The sequence below is a fragment of the Sus scrofa genome, chromosome 3 (genome assembly GCF_054392235.1).
Source record: "Sus scrofa isolate SSC_HxYL_T2T_F1_AM1 chromosome 3, Sscrofa_HxYL_maternal_Yorkshire_Landrace_v2.0, whole genome shotgun sequence".
Taxonomy (NCBI): Eukaryota; Metazoa; Chordata; class Mammalia; order Artiodactyla; family Suidae; genus Sus; species Sus scrofa.
This window is the reverse complement of record NC_139385.1, coordinates 54,085,282-54,104,035: the sequence shown is the minus strand read 5'-3', so window position 1 is coordinate 54,104,035 and position 18,754 is coordinate 54,085,282. Positions and strand designations below refer to the sequence as shown.

The following is an 18,754-nucleotide window of genomic DNA, read 5'->3' as shown; positions in this document are numbered from 1 at the left end:
TTTTTCATGGATTGAAGAACATGAGTGAATTCCTCACTTCCAGTGTGCCTGCACCTTAGCATTAATCCTAGACTTTTTGGTGGCTTGGGGGTGTTTTTTATTTTATTTTATTTTTTGGCTGCCACTTGTGGCAAATGGAAGTTCGCAGGGACAAGCCTAGATCCTTAACCCTCTTCCCCACAATCAGAAAATTATCACTGGTCATTTAAAGTCCTAAGTCTTCTTGTATCAAAAGCTACCTGGGGGTGGATGCCAGTGGGCTGGTGAGGTTGGGACCACTGAGCTCCACATGATGTAAGACTCCACCCCAGCCATTAAGTGGCCATGAAATTCCAGTCACTCCTTCCCCCTTCGTTTTGTCCTCGTTGGGACTAAGAGGCAGCTGCCTCCACCAATTGGCACATTGCAATAATGCCACTGAGACGATAGGATGCCCCCCCACCCACCCACCCACAAAGCAGAAAGTCCGTCCCTATAGCCAAGCCTTTTCCTCTCTGGCCAGGCCACCCCCACAGGACACCCTGGATGAGTGGAGGATCACCTCAGCCTGTCATCTGGCCACTTCAGAGAGGCAGAGAGAAACTCCCTAAAGGTAAGGGCTGTCTCCAGCCTCCATTCTCAGAACTGGTGAGTGTCCAGAGGGCTGAATGGTACCAAAGCAGCTCTCCATCCCCAGAGTGTTCAGGGATGCAGAGAACGGAACAGATGCCCCAGAAGCCCCCCTGGCCCAGCAGGCTTGAGAGACAGGGATGGTGAGGCTGTCCCTGGGGATAGTGAGAGCTGTGTACTCCCAGGAGCTGCCTGGGCATCCTTGTCTCTGTGGTGGAAAGACTTAGTGATTCACCTGTGGATCCAGACTGCCTGGGATCTCACACATGCTTCGTTCCTCTGGGGTCCCCTCTCTGTCCTCTGAGGACCCCTCTCTGAGGACACAGACACATGCAGGACGACAGTGGACCAAGTGTATTTCACAACAAAACTATTTTATCCATATTTTACATACCCTATGGCAAAGGAGCTACTGTGCCCACCCACACACACCCAGACCCAAGTCCCCACCACCTAACCCCACCCAACCCCACTCCCCTCCTGGCCCTGGTCATTCTGTCCTTCCTCCCCACCCCTATGTCAGCCAGGATGGTTGCTGGGACCTGGAGGAGCCCAAGGCTTCCATGGGGGCTGCCCTGTTGGGCTGGCCCTGGAAGGCTGGCCCACTGTTCCCTCCTGGCTGCAGTGCCACTTCCTCCTCCTCCTCCCTGTGACAGATGGGTCACACCTGCTCGTTTGGGGCTCTGAAGGGCCAACCAGCCCCAGAGCCAGGGCGGGCCTCCCAGAGCCTCGCAGGTCAGCCCTAGGCCTGGGCAGCTTCTCAGCAGCGGCCGGGCCTCCACACACAGCCCGCTTCCTAGACTTGGCAGCTGCCGGGGGCACCTGGGCTGAGGCCCATTCTCTGGGGAAAGGGGGCCTGGGAAGCTTGCCGCGCCCCCAGCCCCCCAGGGCAGACAAGACCCGAGGCAGGGACAGGGCTCTGTGGCCGCCCCCAGGGCAGCAGGCTGTGGTGAAGGCCCAAGAGGAAGGCCAGGCTGGGGAGCTCCTCCTCATCCTCACTGAACCCTTGACCCGGCCCTGGGGCTCCGCTAGGCGAAGAGGCCTCCCTGAGAACCTTTTTGGCCCTGGGTCCTGATGGAGGGCCCGAGCGCTTTGTGCCCTGGCGAGGAAAGGGCTGTGCAGTTCCAGACTGAGGGGACTCCTGATGTCCTGGAGAGGGCACAGGGCCTTTGTGCCTGAACAGGCCCCTGTCTGTCTGGCGGTGCCTTAGATGGCCGTGGAAATCCATCTGGGGTGTACAGCTTTCATCGCTGGCCCCGGGCTGTGGGCCTTGCTCATTCCTCTGGGCATCTTGGCCGGCAGCAGACTCAGAAGGTCTTGAGTCCAGCTGGGGTGCCCTGTGATTGGGGGTGGCCGGCACCCTGTCCTCCTCCTTCGAGGCCAGGGCTCGTTTCTGCACCAGCTGGCGGGAGGGAGGTGGACAGTGACCGCTCTGCACCCTCCAGGGAGAGCCGGGGGTTATGGGCAGGGGGAGGTGAGATGGGACTCACATCCCGATACAGACCCTGTGGCACTCCTGCCTTCCTCCTGGACCTTCCCCCCAGAAGGGTCCCTGCCCCCTCCCCGGCTCCCCTCCTCCCCTTCCATTCATCCTGCCCTGCACCCACCTGGGCAGCCTCCCTGGTGCAGGGCCTCTCAGTCAGGGGAGGGAGGGGCAGGGCCTTCAGGGCCTCCTGCTCTGGGTCCCTCCTCTGCCCTGGCTGACCTGGGTCCTTGCCTCCTGGATTTCCTGGGTCACCTGGGTTCCCCCCCTGCCCCAGTCTCCCTGAGTGTCGCTCCCTCCCCCGGCCACCTCTTCAGGGGAGAGTCCTTCCTCCTGCTCCAGCTCCTCAGCCAGGGCCGAGAGATCCAGCTCTGGTTCTGGGGAAAGCAGTTCTGCCAGGAATCGGGGGTGAATGACCGCCTCCACCTGGGACAGAAGGAAGAGGCTGTGAGCATCCTCGGCAGGAGGGACCTGGGAGGCAGGAAGACGTGTGGGGGAAACGTGAAGAGCAGAGACCGATCCAGAGTCCCCTGCACAATGGGGGAGCTTTCAAACTGTCATGGGAATTGTCTACACTCACATAAACACACACACACTCAGAAGCAGTTGCACGTGCAGACACGTGCGCAAAAGCTCAAACACACGTGCACAGAAACAGTCACAAAGGCATACAGAGAGGGACACACATGTACAAACATATACATCCACATATACACATCCTATGCACATAGGTACACTCAGACACCCAGGATCACACGCAGATCTCAGGATCCAGGAACAGAGCATAAATCCCATTGTCCTGGGCCAAAGCCAGAACTAGGGTGCCAAGAGGACCTCTCCCTGGAATCCTATAGACCCAGACTGCAGGCCCAGCCCACCTTGGTGACAAAGTCCTCCTGGGAACACAGCTTGTCAATGTAGCTGAGGAGTTCCGGGTCCGGGAAGGTGCCGTCCTCGTCCTGCGCCAGGTCATTTCCCTCCTCTCCACATTCCGCATCTGACTCCCCCGTGGCTGAGGGCCCAGGACCCACCAGTGCCTCCATGAGGTCCCCACACTCTCTCACAGCCTCAGGGGGGCTCTCCTTGAGGGCCTTGTTCTCCAGCGGCTGCCGGGATCTGCGTGGCCTTGGGCGTGTGGGCTGGACCCTGGGGCCGTGTTTCCTTGGAGCACAGGCTGAGGCAGAGCAGGAGGAAGGGAAGGTGAGGGGATCCAGCACCCAGAAGCTGACCCCTGAGCAGGTACAGGGGAGGGCAGTGTTGCGGGGGGGGGGGGGGGCATGGACATGGGTGTGGGCGGGGTCAGGGCCAGCCAGAGCCTCATGCTTGGTGGGAGGCCAGAGAAAAGGAGGATGTGTGGAACCTCAAATGACCAGGGGTCTCCCCACCAGCACACATGTTAGGCAGATTGCACAGGGGCCCCTTAGACAGGGAGGAGGGTGATGAGTTTCCAAACGGGCCACATTCATACCCCAGAGGGAGAGAGGGCCACTGAGACCCCCCTCAGGGGCTGTTCTTGTTGAAAGGTCAATGCCCCCTTGAGGGAAAAGGACCAACCTGGGGACAGTGGCCATTCCTAGGCCCCTAGTACCTTTGCCTTGACCTCCAGTGGGAAGGTGGTTAACTGGCCGAGTGCCCGGTTTGCGGGATGTGGGTTCCTGAGGAGCCGGCTTTGGTGGAGCTGGAGGAGGCATGCCCTGCACCCCCTTCGTGCATGACAAGTTCTCCATCCGGATCTCATCCTCTGCCTCAAATTCCATGAACCTGGGGGATGTTGAGGGACAGGCCACAGTGAGAAAAAGGCCTGGGCTCTGGAGCCCACCCAGGGCAGCAGGACTGAGGGGGTGAGGAGAGGGTGTCCTTGGGGCTGTCAGGGCCCTGTGAGGTGCTGTCCCAGCAGGGAGCCGCTCTGGGGCAGGTACAAGATCTGGGCCACCTCCTGCCTCGCCGGCCCTGGAGATGGAAGGCATGGCCCAGCAGAGACCCAGGTTACTGTGTTGAACCAGGCCTAGGGGGCCCATGGTGGTTTGGGGGGACCCTGCTCATGGCCCCCCAGACCTTGCCTGAGCCAAACAATGGAGACAGCCAGCGGCCCGGTCAGGCGTGTGTCCCCACCGGGCCCTTTGCCTGAACCCAGAACCCGGGGCTGGGCGTGAGAGTCCAGGAAAACACACGTGAGACAGGGCCCAGCACAGGCTGGAGAGGGGATACTAAACTTAGAGGAGCAGTGTCACTTGCCTCTGCGAGGTGCTCCTTTGGTTTTGTTTAGAAACTAGGGGATTCACGTGCAGAAATCACAGGGAGGGCCAGAGACCCATGGGCTTCCCCAAGGATGCCCAGTTGCCCATTCCAGCCACCGTTGATGAGGAGAGGCATACCACATGCTAGGTCAGTGGCTGCCAGGCACCCAGCATGAAGGGGTGCCAGGCTGCCGGGTGGAGGCCACACCCCTGCACAGCCCCTTGTGCCTGCAGGTGACCTCCTCCTGGGCTGCCAGGGCTCCCAAGGCCATCCTGAGGCCTGCCCAGGTCAGCATCAGGGTAGGGCAGAGCTCCTGGGACAGGCAGGGTGGAAGAGCCAAGCTCTCCAGGTGGCAGAGGGGATTCCGGAGGGCGATAGGATTCGGGGATTCAGGGAACAATAGGTGTGAGGTGCCAGCCTCCTCTTGCATCCTCTCTGATTATCACCACCACAGCCAGATCCTGCCCTGGGGTCTCCCCATCACCCACCACCCACCCCACCATGTAGCCCACGCCCCCGGACACTGACTCACTTTGCTGCCATTTCATAAAAGGGCATCCTCTCAAAGTTGCTCGTGTGCTGCCATTCCTGCGTGGCCCGCCGCATTCCCTCCTCCAGCGTCATGGTGGGCTTCAGGCGAGCCAGGGTGCGAAGCACTGGGCTGCAAGCCCTCGGGGTCAGTCTCCTGGTACAGCCCAGCCCCCACTGCCCAACCCCACCCAGCCCCAAGGCCTGCATGTGTCCCAACACAGTCAAACCCAGGCTCAAGAGGGTGAGAGGAGGGTGTCTGGAGAGCAAAGGCAAGCCTTCCTGGTGACTGTTGCCACCGCCTCCCACTCGCCAGAGGATGATCGTCCACTCCCTGGCTATAGCCGGGACACGGTGGCTAGGGGGGGGCTGCCATCTCATATAAAATGCAGCCCCATCAATGAGGGAAGGCAGGTGCCAGGCTACCTGCTAACAGGTCCGAGAAGCCCAAAGATTCTTCTGCCCGGTCCTCTGAACTCGATGGCCTAGGCCCCCTTTTCTGAGGGACCTCAGGGCTAGATGGGAAGTTCCTGCCAGGCTCACAGCTCTAGGAGGATAGACCCTTGCCCTTAGGAGAGCTCTACCACCTCCCCTTTCTAGCCGGAATTCTTCAGAACAAGGACCAGGCATGCAGAAAGCTCTGTCCTGGGCCTGAATGTCCTAAGCTTTATCTGAAGTGATACCCACTGGCCACCACATGCCCAGGTCCATGTTGAAAGGAGGTAGCACCAGAGAAGTAGGTCCCATTCAAACTTTGGCTCCTCACATCAGAGCAGGACCCTCTCGGGCTGCTCTTCTGCACTAAATGTTACCATGGAACTGCAGAAAGTAAGACAACTGGTCTCGCATGGTGGTGGTAGCTGAGCTAAGGCACGGAAAGGATGTCATGGACTGGACGTGTGACACATCTGGAGTGAAAACATGCCTCCTCATAGCATGGGCACTGCTGTCAACCCTCCTCCTTCTTTCTAGGTTGAAGGCTCCCTGGAAACCTAAGCGGGGAGTCCATGCCAAGTTCCTCTATATGTGAAGGCTCCAGATGAGCTAATGAGGGCCTGAGAGATCACTTACATGAGAAAGCAGGAGAGAGCTTCCGCATCAGGGCTCTGGGGCAGGTGGCTCCGGGCCAGGGACTTGAAGCGCTGCCAGCGTCGGAAGTTCTGATAGACGCTCTTACGGTCACAGGCGTCCTCCCGAGGGCCCCTGTGCTGGGAGGCATGCAGGCTGCCTGCCCCAGAGGTGCCATGTGGCCATGGCCCAGAGCTCCCTGGGGGCAGGATGAAGGCCATCTGGGCAGCTGGTGGTGCAGCTTGAGGAGGAAGGCCTGGGGCCAACCCTCCCTTGCCAGCCCGAGCTGCTGCAATAGCCGGGGCGGCCACAACTCTGTCCCCTGCAGGGGTGGCTATGCAAAGGGGGGCAGGACACAAGGCACTCCCCCTGAGGGCCCTGGAAGCACTCCTATTGAGTGGGGCCTGAGGACGCCCAAAGGCCTGAGTCTGGTGGGGCGATGCTGACCTCCCTCCTGACCAGACTGGGACCGTGATGTTGCCAATCCCTGGGGCAATGGGGCCATGGTCAGCAGGAGCCCCCCGAGGTGTCCCGGGGTGAGCTGGCTGCAACAGGGTGCTGCCAGGCAGGAGTAATGGGGCCATGGGCGGTGGCAGGGGCTGCGCCCAAGCCGGCTGGGGTTGGGAGCCAGGAGTGAGTGGAGGATAGGACCGTGAGGCCCCAGGGTGCATGACCACATCCGTGCCCAGCGGTGGAGTTGCTGTGGAGAGAAAGGAAAGGGGGGAATGGAGGAGGAGAATGGGCAACTTGGACGGAAGCTCTCTGGGGACTCAGAGTGTACACCTCAGCGGGAGAGGGCATTTGGACAGAGGAACCTGTGTGTTGTGCAGATGCCTTGGAGGGACTTTCATGGCCTGACTTCCGGTTGAGAATGACTTCCCCGGTGACCTTGATGCCTCACACCAAGTTCCCTGGCCCCGCCTACCAAGAAGCGCTCAGCTCAGCAGCAGTGATTGGAGAGCCTCCCTGAGGAGCTTCCTGGCACCTCTCCCTCACAGGCTGTCCCCACGTCCTGGACCTGAGAGGCCATCTACTCTGAGCATGCCCCTCAGCAAGGTCACCAGCAGGTAGGGGCCTTCTCCAAGGTCCTTCCGGGCACCGTAAGGCCTTTGATGGACCGGCACTGTCTAAAGTCTTAGGGCCTCACTTCCTCCTCAACCCTTCCTTTCTCGATGCTCAGCACACATCCGTTCGGTCTTTCTTTCCTGACCTCACAAAACAAATCTCAAAGGCTGAGAAGATCAGTCTGCACACAGAAACCTTAGACAAACACAGAACACCCCCACCAAGCATGCACCTGCCTCTCAGAACCACCCAGAGTGGACACTTCACAGCGGCTAAGTTGTGCCACCCCATCCCGATGGCCCTGAATCACTCCCACCATGCAGTTCTGTTCCTCAGAGAGAAGTCTGAGAGGTAGGTGTGTGTCCCCGGCATTCTTGTCATTGCCCATCCAGGGTTGGCTGCAGAAGATGAGCACGGGCCCAGGGTGGCTCACGTTACATGGGTCATGGGAGTACAGGCTGCCTGTGGTCCTTCCCCTTCCAGCTCCCAATAATGGAAAGTGAGGACAAACTGAGAATCAGGCAGGAGTCAGGTGCCATTGTGAGAAAACTGTCTGTCCAGGAGAAGGAGGGTACATACCACGATGCACCTAATTAGTCTCCACAGGTGTCCTAGGAGGTTTCAGAGTAGCAGACTAGATCATCTTCCTGCTTCTGCGCTCCGCCGCTTCCCCCCGCCCCCCCGCCCCCGCATTGCAAAGGAAGCCGCCTTCATAGGCATTCCACCGGAACCAACAACTCTCCTCATGTGGTCCATGCCCTTGAAGTAGTGACTTGAAATAGGAACACACTCTTCATCTCAAAGTCAGGCCTCAGCTTCTGCCGTGAGATACCTGACACGATGAGCAATGTCTGAAGAGATGTATTTCCACAAAAGGGAAACCAATACAGAACAACTCAGGAACACGAGTCCTAGCTTGGGTGAAGTCACATGGTTGCCCATCCCTTGTGGAATCCAAGGCCACAGTTCCCTGACCTGAGAAGTGAGTTCTGGGCTGGACGGAGGGAAAAGTCCTGGGCGGTGGCAGCGAGAGTCACATCCTGCCCAGCTCAGAGAGGACACTTTAATGAGCATGTGGCCACAGACAACACCCCCTGGCACTGAGTCGTTTTCTGACTATACCCTCTCATTCCACGCCCCCATTAGACAGAGTATGCTCCAGCTCAAATCCCTTAGAGAGATCTGGTGAGGCGAGCTTCAGATGCCTAAGGACCACGAGGCAGGGCTAGGCTTTCCCCGTGACCCTCCCAGTGCCAGCAACAGGACACTGGCTACACACACGTTCCAAGCGGCTTGTCTCCCTTCTAGAAACAGCCACCTGCCTGCTGCCATCCTGCCTCCCCAACCAGAGCAAGTCCTCTTTATCCGCCTCCAAGCTGTCGTCCTCCCCAGGGCAGGCTCAGGTTTCTACAGGTCCCCAGGCTCCCCAGGTGAGATGTCCCTGGGGTGTAGTGCTCTCTCCTTCCTCTCCTTCAGTCCAACTCCGTGTCCACAGTGAAGGGTCCCAACGGAAACCCATGGATTTGAGGGAGGCACTTTCTCTTGGAAAACAGCCCCCGTCTAGAGGCTTACCTCCTCCTGAAGCCATTCCCACAGGCATGGGCCCGGACCACCACGGGCTGGCGGCCTCAACGTGAACACTCAAGGGCAGGACCCAGCGAGCGACCTGCTCCAGCAGACGCTCAGGATGCAAGTAAAGGAGCCCAAGTTTGAATCTCAACAGTAGAACGTGGGCCTCGAGACATTCTGCAGTGGGGGAGGGGCTGAGGGCAGGTGAGCCTGGGTGGGGGTGGGGTACCATTCCATGCTGGCCTCTGCAGGTAGGCAAGAACCAGACGTTTCTTCCGCCTTATGCAGTGGCCAGACAATTGTTGAGTGCCTCCTTGGGCAATGTATGGGTTGGTTTTCAGAGTCATAGCACCAAGGTTTGTCTCGATGTTCCCTTTCACTTCGTTATCCATCAACCTAGTTGTTGTCCCTCAACCCGCTCTGCTTCCGCCCTGGCTCTTGACTTACATCCCCGGAGGCTAGACTCTCTGAACAAAATTCACCATTTCTCACCTGATAAACACTTGGGTATTCATGGCCGCCTGGGACACAATGTTTAAACTTTGGCTTCTCTCAGCAGACCCACCATTTTTGATTGGTGTATGTCCATCTTTCCTAAAGAAGCGGTCCTTGTGTGCCAACCAGCATCCAGCAGGACCCACCTTACTCACGTTCCTGTGTGCTGGAAAGGCCCAGTCCATCCAAAAAGCCGTTGCACAGCCCACGTGTCCAAGACCAGAGATCACTCTGACTTGTTTCCCGTATTATGACATTGCTGGTAAGTACTGTGTGTTTCACCTTTTAAGTGATTTAATGTCACATTTTCAACAAATCATACCTTCTCCGGGATCACAATCCACTTGCGCAAAATAGAATATGCAGTGTTGAGTCCTCCTCCCCACCTCTTTGCCCTGTCCACTCAGTCCTCTTTCCAAACGGAAATCAGTGTTACCTGTTTCATTGAAATCTTTTCAGAGATAGTTTGGGCAAGGAAAGTTGAATGCAATCCATTTGCCTTTTCAAGAAGTATTGCTTTGTCTCTGGTTGAAAATTAAAATGTGCGCAGGGAACTGCATCTTGGACTTGTGATGGAAAATGTTGCAGGATAGTGAGAAAATGATTATATGTGTATAATATAAATACATATATATGCATATCTATATATATATGCATCTATATATATGTATACATATCTATATGTATACATATATAGGTGTGTGTGTGTATATATATATAAATATAAATATATATATATATATATATATATATATATATTCACCTCTGTCTGTATGACAGGGTCCTTTTGCTGTACAGCCAAAATAGACGAAGCATTGTAAATCAACCGCAATGGAAAACATAGCATATTATAAGATCAAAGAGTTCATCTTGCAAAAAAGGAAAAAAGGAAAATAGAAAATTAAATCATGTCCCAGTATATCTGAGTATCTTTACTTTGGTTGCCTTCATACTGATATCGTGGCTCCTCTGTTACTGGACTAGTTTTTGTCACGGGAGTTTCTACATCCTCTTGAAATTCAAAGTACTGAAAGGGCAGAGTGGTCAAGGCCAGGCAATAACAATAGTAAATGTCCAGCTCCATTTGAATTTTTCATTTCCCATACACAGTGCCTGCATTTAGCCTGAACTGTGTCCCATGCAACATTTTGGACATATCGTTACTGCAAGTACTTTCCCTACTTATCTGAAATTTACCTTTCCCTCAGAATCTGCATGTATCTGGCAAGACTAGCCAAAAAGGGTAACATATTAGGCTATTAGGAGTGGGCAGTTCTTGAGAGGATGAGAGCTTGGAGTAGAGACTGAAAGGTGCATTTTGGTCCAACCCAAAATGAAATGGCAAAGGGACCCAAAATCTGCAGGCTCTTTGGATGAAATGGAAATGGAAGAGCCAGGGTATACTATTGAGTGTTTGCGCTTAGTGGGGTTAAGGACAGAAGTAAGGGACAAGACGACAAAATCTTCTCTTTCCTTCTGTGAAAGAACTAGGATGTCCTAGAGATGTGGGGGGGTTTCCCTTCTTTTTATTGCTTTCTCCTTTTGGGGCCGCACCTGCTGCCTATGGAAGTTCCTAGGCTAGGAGTCACATCGGACCTGCAACTGCAGGCCTATGCCAGAGCCAGAGCAATGTGGGATCCAAGCCGTGTCTGGGACCTACAGCGCAGCTCACGGCAACCCCGGATCCTTATTCTACTGAAGGAGGCTGGGATCGAGCATGCATCCTCATGGATACTGGGCGGGTTGATGTCTGCTGAGCCACAGTGGGAGCTGCTGGCTTTTGCAGGTGTTAAAAAATCCACTGCCCGTGAAGTGGGTGTGGCCTTTGACTCAGTGCCAGCATTTTATCCACCAATGTCCAATCTCCACGTGTACAAACCCACTCCCGTCGACGTCCTAGCCTGCAAGCCCTGCTTAAAAGCTGGTGCATTTCCTGTCTGCACCCCATACCCTTGCTCTTTAGAATCGAGGCTCATCATTGCCTATGGTCCTGTCTGCATGGGAATCACACTAGCATCCCTTACACAGCAAAACGGAAACACAAATGAAACAAAGTTCTCTGAATCTTATTTTCACATTGGGAGTTAAGGTCAGCTTATCACGACGCAAACGATAGGAATGAGTATTTGTGTTTTGTGTGGTGAGAAGCGAGGACTCAGGAACTTTGTCAAGGGAGGTGAGGGGTGAAAACCTACTAGGACTGCAACCAAATCTCTTGGGAGGCAAGAGTCCCTCTCTGCTGTGGCAGAACTACAATTCCTCCTGATGTTAGGGTGTTGGGGAAGGAAAGAGAGGTTTCAAGGACTGTTCCACCTTGAGAAAAAGACTTGTGTGGGTGCTTCAGAAGCTTCTTGCCCCTTGCAAAGGAAAATGGACTCAAAAGAGGGTGGGAAGCTGAGGTGAGAGTATTTCATGCAATGCCATGGTGAGCTTTGTATCAAGAAACCCTTGATGGGGCATTGCAAAAATAAACACCTTGGGAGTGTTGCTCTGTATTTGAGCTTTTATAATGAAGAAACATGTCAAGGGTTTTCAAACAAGACCTTCATATGAGAAGATTGCTGAGGCAACCATTGTACCCAGACATTCAAGAAGGGCGGGCGTCCTTGTTGCTTCCTCCCCTTCTTCAGCCATTCACGCAATTAGTTGCAAGAGTCTCACGTATAGCTCAGACGTAGTATGTGTGAGGGGTTTTTTGTTTGGTTTTGAATTCTTATTTCCCCAATACAGTTTTTTTTTCCTACTGCACAGCATGGTGACCCAGGTACGCATACATGTACACACTCTATTTTCTCACAGGAGCATGCTCCATCATCAGTGACTAGGCAGAGTTCCCAGTGCTACACAGCAGGATCTCATTGCTAATCCATTCCAAGGCAATCATTTGCATCTACCAATCCACCCCACTCCCTCCCCGGATGTCATATTGGAATGAGTCATCTCAGGGACACGGATACAAACATTGCCTTGTGGAAACATAATGCTCCCGATTCTGCAATCTTTTTTCTTTTTCTTTTTTCCTTTTTTCTCTTTTTTTTTTTTTTTTTTTTTGTCTTTTGTCTTCTGAGGGCTGCACCTGCGGCATATGGCACTTCCCAGGCTAGAGGTCCAATCAGAGCTGTGGCCCCCGGCCTATGCCAGAGCCACAGCAATGCCAGATCCGAGCCGTGTCTGCAACCTACACCACAGCTCACATCAACACCCGATCCTCAACCCACTGAGCCAGGCCAGGGATGGAACCCACAACCTCATGGTTCCTAGTCAGATTTGGTTGCACTGCACCATGACACAAACTCATTCTTTTTTCTTTTTTCTTTTTTTTTTTTTATACTACATCAAAATCCTACATCCCTACATCCCAGAGGCAGAGATTCTCCAATTAGCTACCCTGTAGTTAGGGAAACCAGTCATGGAAGTGGGTATCTCAACGTCCTTTGGACCATGACCTCTGATTGTTCCTGCAGAGCGCTTCGGGGCAGGCATTGACAACTGAGGAGAAACATCTCTGGAAATGGATCTCTAGCATCAGAAGACAGTGAGTCTTCCACTCCCGCATGGAAATTTAAAGGCCCCGAGAGATACCAGGTTTGTGTCTTGCGGACTTTTCAAGTCTGTGCCCTTGGGAGCTCTTCGTGTTGTTAGATGTAAGGGTCTTCAGCGGTATCCTGTTGAGTAAGAAGAGCTCTGATGTTGCAGCTGACCAGAAAAGGGATCAGATGGTTCTGGTTTCTTTGGTGAGCATTACAATGTCAGGTCAGTACGGTGAATCTGCTCCTACATATTGTTTGTTGGATTGTCAACTGAAACCCTATGAAGTAGTCCAAGAAGTAGGGAGGGAGAGTAATATTGTTCCCAGAGTACCTGCTGTGTTGTGATTGGCCAAGAGGGTCCAGTTTAGTTCACCAGTATAACCAAAACCTTACAAAGGAAACACCTGTGCGTCAACCTTTGTTGAAAAACCTCCGTGTATTAAAGAAATACATGACGAATAAACATTCGAGTAGAACAGATGCATTTGCAAAATTCTCTAGGCATGACGACAGGAGCAACATCTCTGAAGAGAGTTTCCCAGGTCTAGAATTCCTTGCTAGAATGGTTCTTTAATGGATCCATCCAATTTGCTAGGGTAAAGAACCTTCTATTTCTAGAAAAGAAAAGGAAAAAAATAAAAAACAGTATACAAAACCCAAGGTACTGCAGCCCGAAGGGCATGAATGTACTTGGCCCAATTTGAGGATTCTGTGCTTAGGCTGGATCTCTCCAAACTCTTTTATGGGGATCCTATCTAAATGCATGGGTTTCACATATGCAGTGTGAACGTGGGGGCTCATCTCCCAAGAGATAGGTTTTAAGAAGAGATGGCCACAGAAGTTCCCAGGGAGAAGGGAGCAAATGCAAATCCTCCATTACCTTCCTCTCTTGTAGTGAGCCCCTGGGCCAGCTCTTCCCATGCCCCCTGCCTGCACACATGCACGTGTCCACTGCTGAACGGGCCGTCGTGCACAGAGACTACCGTCCTCCAACGGCTCCTAGTGTCTGTTGAGGTGGGTCCGCTGGGGAAGCCAGTAGCGCACCAGGGAGCACAGAGGGCGGTTTCCCAACAGGGGAGCCGCCTGGGGACGGGGCCAGTCGTGTCGGCCTTTAGAATTCATCCTGTGAAGGCCCTGCTAAGGAATATGGGGACTCCTCACCCGTTGGGTGTGACCGCTCTGCACTCTTGCGCATGCTGCAGGATATCTGGGCCCTCCTCCGAGTGGGTTCATGCCTGCATGGAGCTCAGGTCCGGAGCAGTGTTTCCACCACAGCTTTTAGCAGCACTGTGGATCAGGCTGCTGGAAGTCTTCAGGGATTTCGGGGCCTACGGAGGCAGGTGACTAAAGTGTGTGAGCGATTAAAACATGTGCCATTCCAGTGCGCCCACCGTTCTAAAGAGTGGGAAAGCTAGAAGGAAGAATTTCCAATTTGAAAACCCTCAAGCAGTTTGCAAGAAGTAGCTCAGGTCACGGGAAAAGGAGTGAAGATGTAACGTCCATGCTCCTAGTTTCACTGGTGTCTTCCTTTTGCACAAAACCATATCAGTCAGCCCTTATGTTCAAACGGCATGCTTGGGTCAGTGATGGGGGCAACTTTGCTGAACGTAGTGCTGACCACCTAGTTGTAGCCTGATGTGACTCGTGGTGGGTCTGCAAGCCTAGAGGGGATTGGTACATGTTTACTTGGTTGTTGGGAATCTGGTAATCCGTCAGATGTGAGGGTTGGTTGGGTTTTGTCTATGGATATGTGTGTATAAGGGGAGATCATGCCTGTGTTTTCGTGAGCATTTTTAAGGGGGAGTGTTGTCTCTGGTGGGTGCCGAGATGTGACAGAGGCATACTCCAGGAGCTGGCATTCAGGTGTTTGTAAGTTGGTGTTCAGGGGCATATTTTTCCTGTGATGTTTTCCCCCATGACGTTGGGGATTGTGTGTCTCGTGATGGACTTGGTAGGATTATCTGCCTGTGCACAAGGGCAATGTTAGGTAAGTACGGGAGCCTATTCGCTTGGGTGTACAGTCTGTTTATTTGTACATTTGGGCATGTAGTGAAACTTCGTGGTTGGGACTTGACCCCAGCCAAAATTGAGAGTGGGACTGGAATCTACCTCCCCCTTAGCTTAGCACTTGAACCCAGGATCCCAGGTTCAGAGAGGATTCGAGCGCACAGACTTCTTCTTTTTGGTGGCATCTGCCCCATGCGGAGTTTCCCCGTCCTAGGATGGAGTGCCACAGCAGCAATCTGGGCCACTGTGGTGAAAACTCGGGATCCTTAACCTTCTGCGCCACAAACGAACACCTCGAGCCCACTGTCTTTGCAGTCAGACCCCCCACCTGGTGTCAGGATTTGATGAAGCTCAGGTGCTTCTGCTTCGTTGCAGCAAGAATTTGGCATGAAGCAAAGCACCAGGTGAAGAGTGAGTTTATTCGCATTAGACCCTCGTGGGAGATGCAAGTAAGCTGGCCAGGGAGCAGAGCCGCCGAGAGAACCAAGAGAGCTACATTCATGGAATCAAAGGAACAGTGGGGAAGGGAGAAGACTGCCTTCTTCCTCATTTCCTCATTTGGGGGCGGATAGCAAGGCTTCCATCCTCAGTTCCTCATTGTGCCCTGTCTGGATGGTGTGCACTGGACTGTCACAGTGCTATTTTCAAATCTGTGTGTATTCCCAGGAGTTTGGTAACATATAAAATAGGGTAATTCATCTCAGGTTTCCATATGCTGTCCTCTTTTACCTAGTCGTGTCCCCTTTCACCTGTATTTCTGTCTTGGTGAGGTGCAGAGATGCTACTCGTCAAGGACTGTTCTCTCCCTGACCTCATAGCGTCAGGACTCGATCTCCATATCTGTTGTCTTGAGCTTTAACTCTTGGGGGTTGTGTCTTGAGCGTGTCTGGCACTTAGATGCATCTGGTCTTCCTTCGAGTCGTGTAAATCATTGCTGGGTTACTTCTCTTGAGTGGCCATCAGCTTAAGACAGTTTCAAAGACTCCTTTAAACCTTGTCTTTAGCCCATCCCCAGTGGGAGTTTTCTGCTCTTTAAGGATCCTACTCTATCCTTATGTTTAGGATGATTATTTGTGTATTCACGGCATGTCGTCTGGCTCTTTGCTTTTGTGTGTAGTAAATGTTCAGGAGCTGTGCATGCGTGTGTCTTTTGATGTGTAGAGGGCAAGTCTGACTATCTTCTGGGACTGGTGAATGTTATGTAGGTAGGTGTGCTGTGTTGGTATGCTTCTGGATTCTGCATGCTGGAAGAGGGCATGCGGTGTGAGCCTGGGGGAGTGTGGGGTTATGGGCATGCGGCGAGTGTGTTATATGTGTATTTGGAACAAAGGACGTTCCTGTGCAGGGTGCTAGGTTTGCAGTTGTGTCGTGTACTGAGTAATTGTGGGTCTGCTTGGGGCTTTTGGAGAGTCGTGTGTGTGGTGCGTTTGGGTGTGTATTCAAGGGGCATGGGCACTTGGAGGCATATTTGCTGGGGCTATGCAATTGTAGTTTTCGGGAGGGACATGTTAGGCTTATATATGTGGGGAAGTGGGTATGTGTGCTTCTGACGGAGAGATGAGGTTCTCTGTTTATGCAGGGGCGTTGGAGACGTGCATTTCTAGGTATGAGAAATATGTGCTATGGTTATTTGTTAGGAGTTGCAGATGGATGAGCTGGCTCCTAGTATCGTTTGATATATGCAAGTCATTTCCTATGAGGCTTGCTGGCGATAGGTCCATGTGTCTTACGTGTGTATACTTGTCTGTGTGTCTATCACCAGGTGCATGAATGACCAAGTTTTGTTCATATGGTATGGAGGTGTTGGGAGTGTGCCACGGTTGGGTTGTTCCTCTGCAGAATGCTGAGGTGTTTATACCGGTACTAGGTACGACGAGATTGTGTGTCTACATTGAGGGTGAGGGCTGAAATACCTATGCATTTGACACACACACACACACACACACACACACACACACACACACACACACAGGTGCAGTGTCCTTTTGTTTCTATGTTGGGGGAGGAGCAGGGCGGTTGTGTTTTGGAGAGGTGGCACAATGTCTAGTGTTTGGGGCATCTGCACGTTCAGGGGTTGGGAATATTTGTATGTGCGTGTCCATGGGTGTTTGAGAATTGTACATGTGTATCAGCAAGTGTGGGCCAGTTGTGGCTGTGTGTGCATCTGAGTTCCTGGGGCCTGTGTAGTATGTCTTCTGAGGGACGACAGAGGTAGGCCTGTGTGTTTGGGAATCAAGAAATCGTATAGGCGATGTGCGTGTTCTCGAATCCTGGACTAGAAGTACTGTAGGGCTGTGGCCTTGCCTATGGGCTGTGTGTGAGACAACGGTGTACTTGCTGGTTTGGGTGAGCCTGTATACGTAGTATTGAATGTGTACAACTGGTCGGTGTTTGTATCCAGGCCCCTGTTGGGTACGTATATGTGAAGACCTGAGGTTGTTTGTGGGGAAACTGGGGGAGTGGGGGGGGTTGGCCTTTTCTTGTCTTTCTAGGGCATACCCATGGTGTATGGAAATACCCTGGCTATGGCGGAATTGGAGCTGCAGCTGCAGCTGCCAGCCAGAGCCACAGCAATGCCAGATCCGAGCTGCGTCTGTGACCTGCACCATATCTGATGGCAATCCTGGGTCCCTAACCCACTGAGCAATTCCAGGGATTGAACGTGCATTCTCTTGTATACTGGTCAGGTTCATTACAGTTTAGCCACCACGGGAATTCCTGCTGGAAGTTTTTTCATCACAATGTCATTTTCAGTTCTTGGCATCAGTCCAGTTATCTTCTCTGTTTCATCTGAGTTTAGTCTTGGAAGACTGCACTTTGCTAAGAATTTGTCCATTTCTTCTGGGATGTCATATGGTTGCTTTTAGTGGTCTCTTCTGATCCTCTGCATTCTGGGATGTCCACTGGAATCTGGTGTTCATTTTGAATTTTATTGATTTGAGTCCTCTCTTTTTTTCTTGATGAGTCTGGCTACGGGTTTATCCACATTGTGGATCTTTTCAAAGAACCAGTTGTGGTTGCATTGATCTTTCCTGTGGTTTTCTTCGTTGCTGTTTCATTTCTGCTCTGATCTCTAGGATGTCTTCCCTTCTGTTTGTCTTTCTCTCGTGGCGTTGGGTGTAACGTTAGGTTGTTTGTTGGAGAGTTTCCTTGTTTCCTGAGGTAGGCTTGTGTTGGTGTAAACGTCCCTCTTTGATCTGCCTTTGCTGCATCCCATAGGTTTTGGATTGTTATGTCTTGGTTGTCACTTGCTTCTAGGTATTTTTAAACTTCCTCTTTGGTTTCTTCAGTGCTCCATTGGTTGTCTAGTAGCATGTTGTTGAGTTTCCACGTGTTGGTGTTTTTCGCCGTTTTTTTATTCGTTTTGTTGATGTCTAGCCTCATAGCAAATGGTGTTCATGAAAGATGTGGGATAGGATTTCAATTTTCTTCAATTTACAGCGGCTTGATTTGTGACTCGGAATGGGATCTGTGCTAGAGGATGTTCGGTGTGCCCTTGAGAAGAGGGTGTATCCAGCTTCGTTTGGATGGAAAGCTCTCTACATATGGCTTAAGTCCATTTGGTCTAATGCATTATTTGAGGCCTGGGTTCCCTTGTTGATTTTATGTCTGGAAGATCCGTGCATTGATGTGAGTCGGGTGTGAAAGCCCCCTGCCATGATTGTGTTGGTGTCCATTTCTCCTTTTAAGGTTGCAGCAGTTGCCTTATATATTGAGGTGATCCTGTATTGGGTGCGTGTAGGTTTCCAATTCCTATCTCCTCTCCTTGGATTGATCCTTTGATCGTTACGTAATGACCTTCTTTGCCTCTTATTAACAGTCTTCATTTTAAGGCCTCTTTTGCCTGCTGTCAGTATTTCTACTCCAACTTTCTCTTACTTCCTGCTTTCATCCAAGGAATATTTTCTTCCATCCTCTCACTTCCAAGTTGTATCTGTCCCTAAACCTGAACTGGGCCTCTTGAAGACAGCATATCTATCCAGCAGTTTTCCCATCTATCTATCTATACCTATACACCTATACCTATACATCTATACCTATACCTATACCTATACATCTATACCTATATCTACACATACATACAGAGAGAGAGAGAGAGAGAGAGATGAGGCTTCTTTTTGTATCCATTCAGCCAGTCTATGTCTTTTTGGTCGGGGCATTT

At 52.4% G+C, this 18,754-nt stretch overlaps 1 protein-coding gene and 1 long non-coding RNA gene across 2 annotated transcripts; one reads left to right on the top strand and one right to left on the bottom strand.

Annotated features, from left to right (window-relative positions):
- Window positions 1–502: 502 nt before the first annotated feature.
- Window positions 503–13,228, top strand: LOC146404631 (uncharacterized). Its single transcript, XR_014841185.1, has 3 exons — window positions 503–592; window positions 6,757–9,317; window positions 12,520–13,228. It is a non-coding gene; the product is annotated as an uncharacterized LOC146404631 (long non-coding RNA).
- Window positions 972–6,622, bottom strand: LOC146404632 (NUT family member 2G-like). Its single transcript, XM_085018423.1, has 6 exons — window positions 5,930–6,622; window positions 4,863–4,991; window positions 3,681–3,853; window positions 2,971–3,266; window positions 2,402–2,518; window positions 972–2,011 (listed from the first exon to the last, which is right to left on the bottom strand). Exons 1-6 carry the CDS (start codon window positions 6,595–6,597, stop codon window positions 1,406–1,408), a joined length of 1,989 nt encoding a protein of 662 aa, XP_084874549.1. The 5' UTR covers window positions 6,598–6,622; the 3' UTR covers window positions 972–1,405.
- Window positions 13,229–18,754: the final 5,526 nt, after the last annotated feature.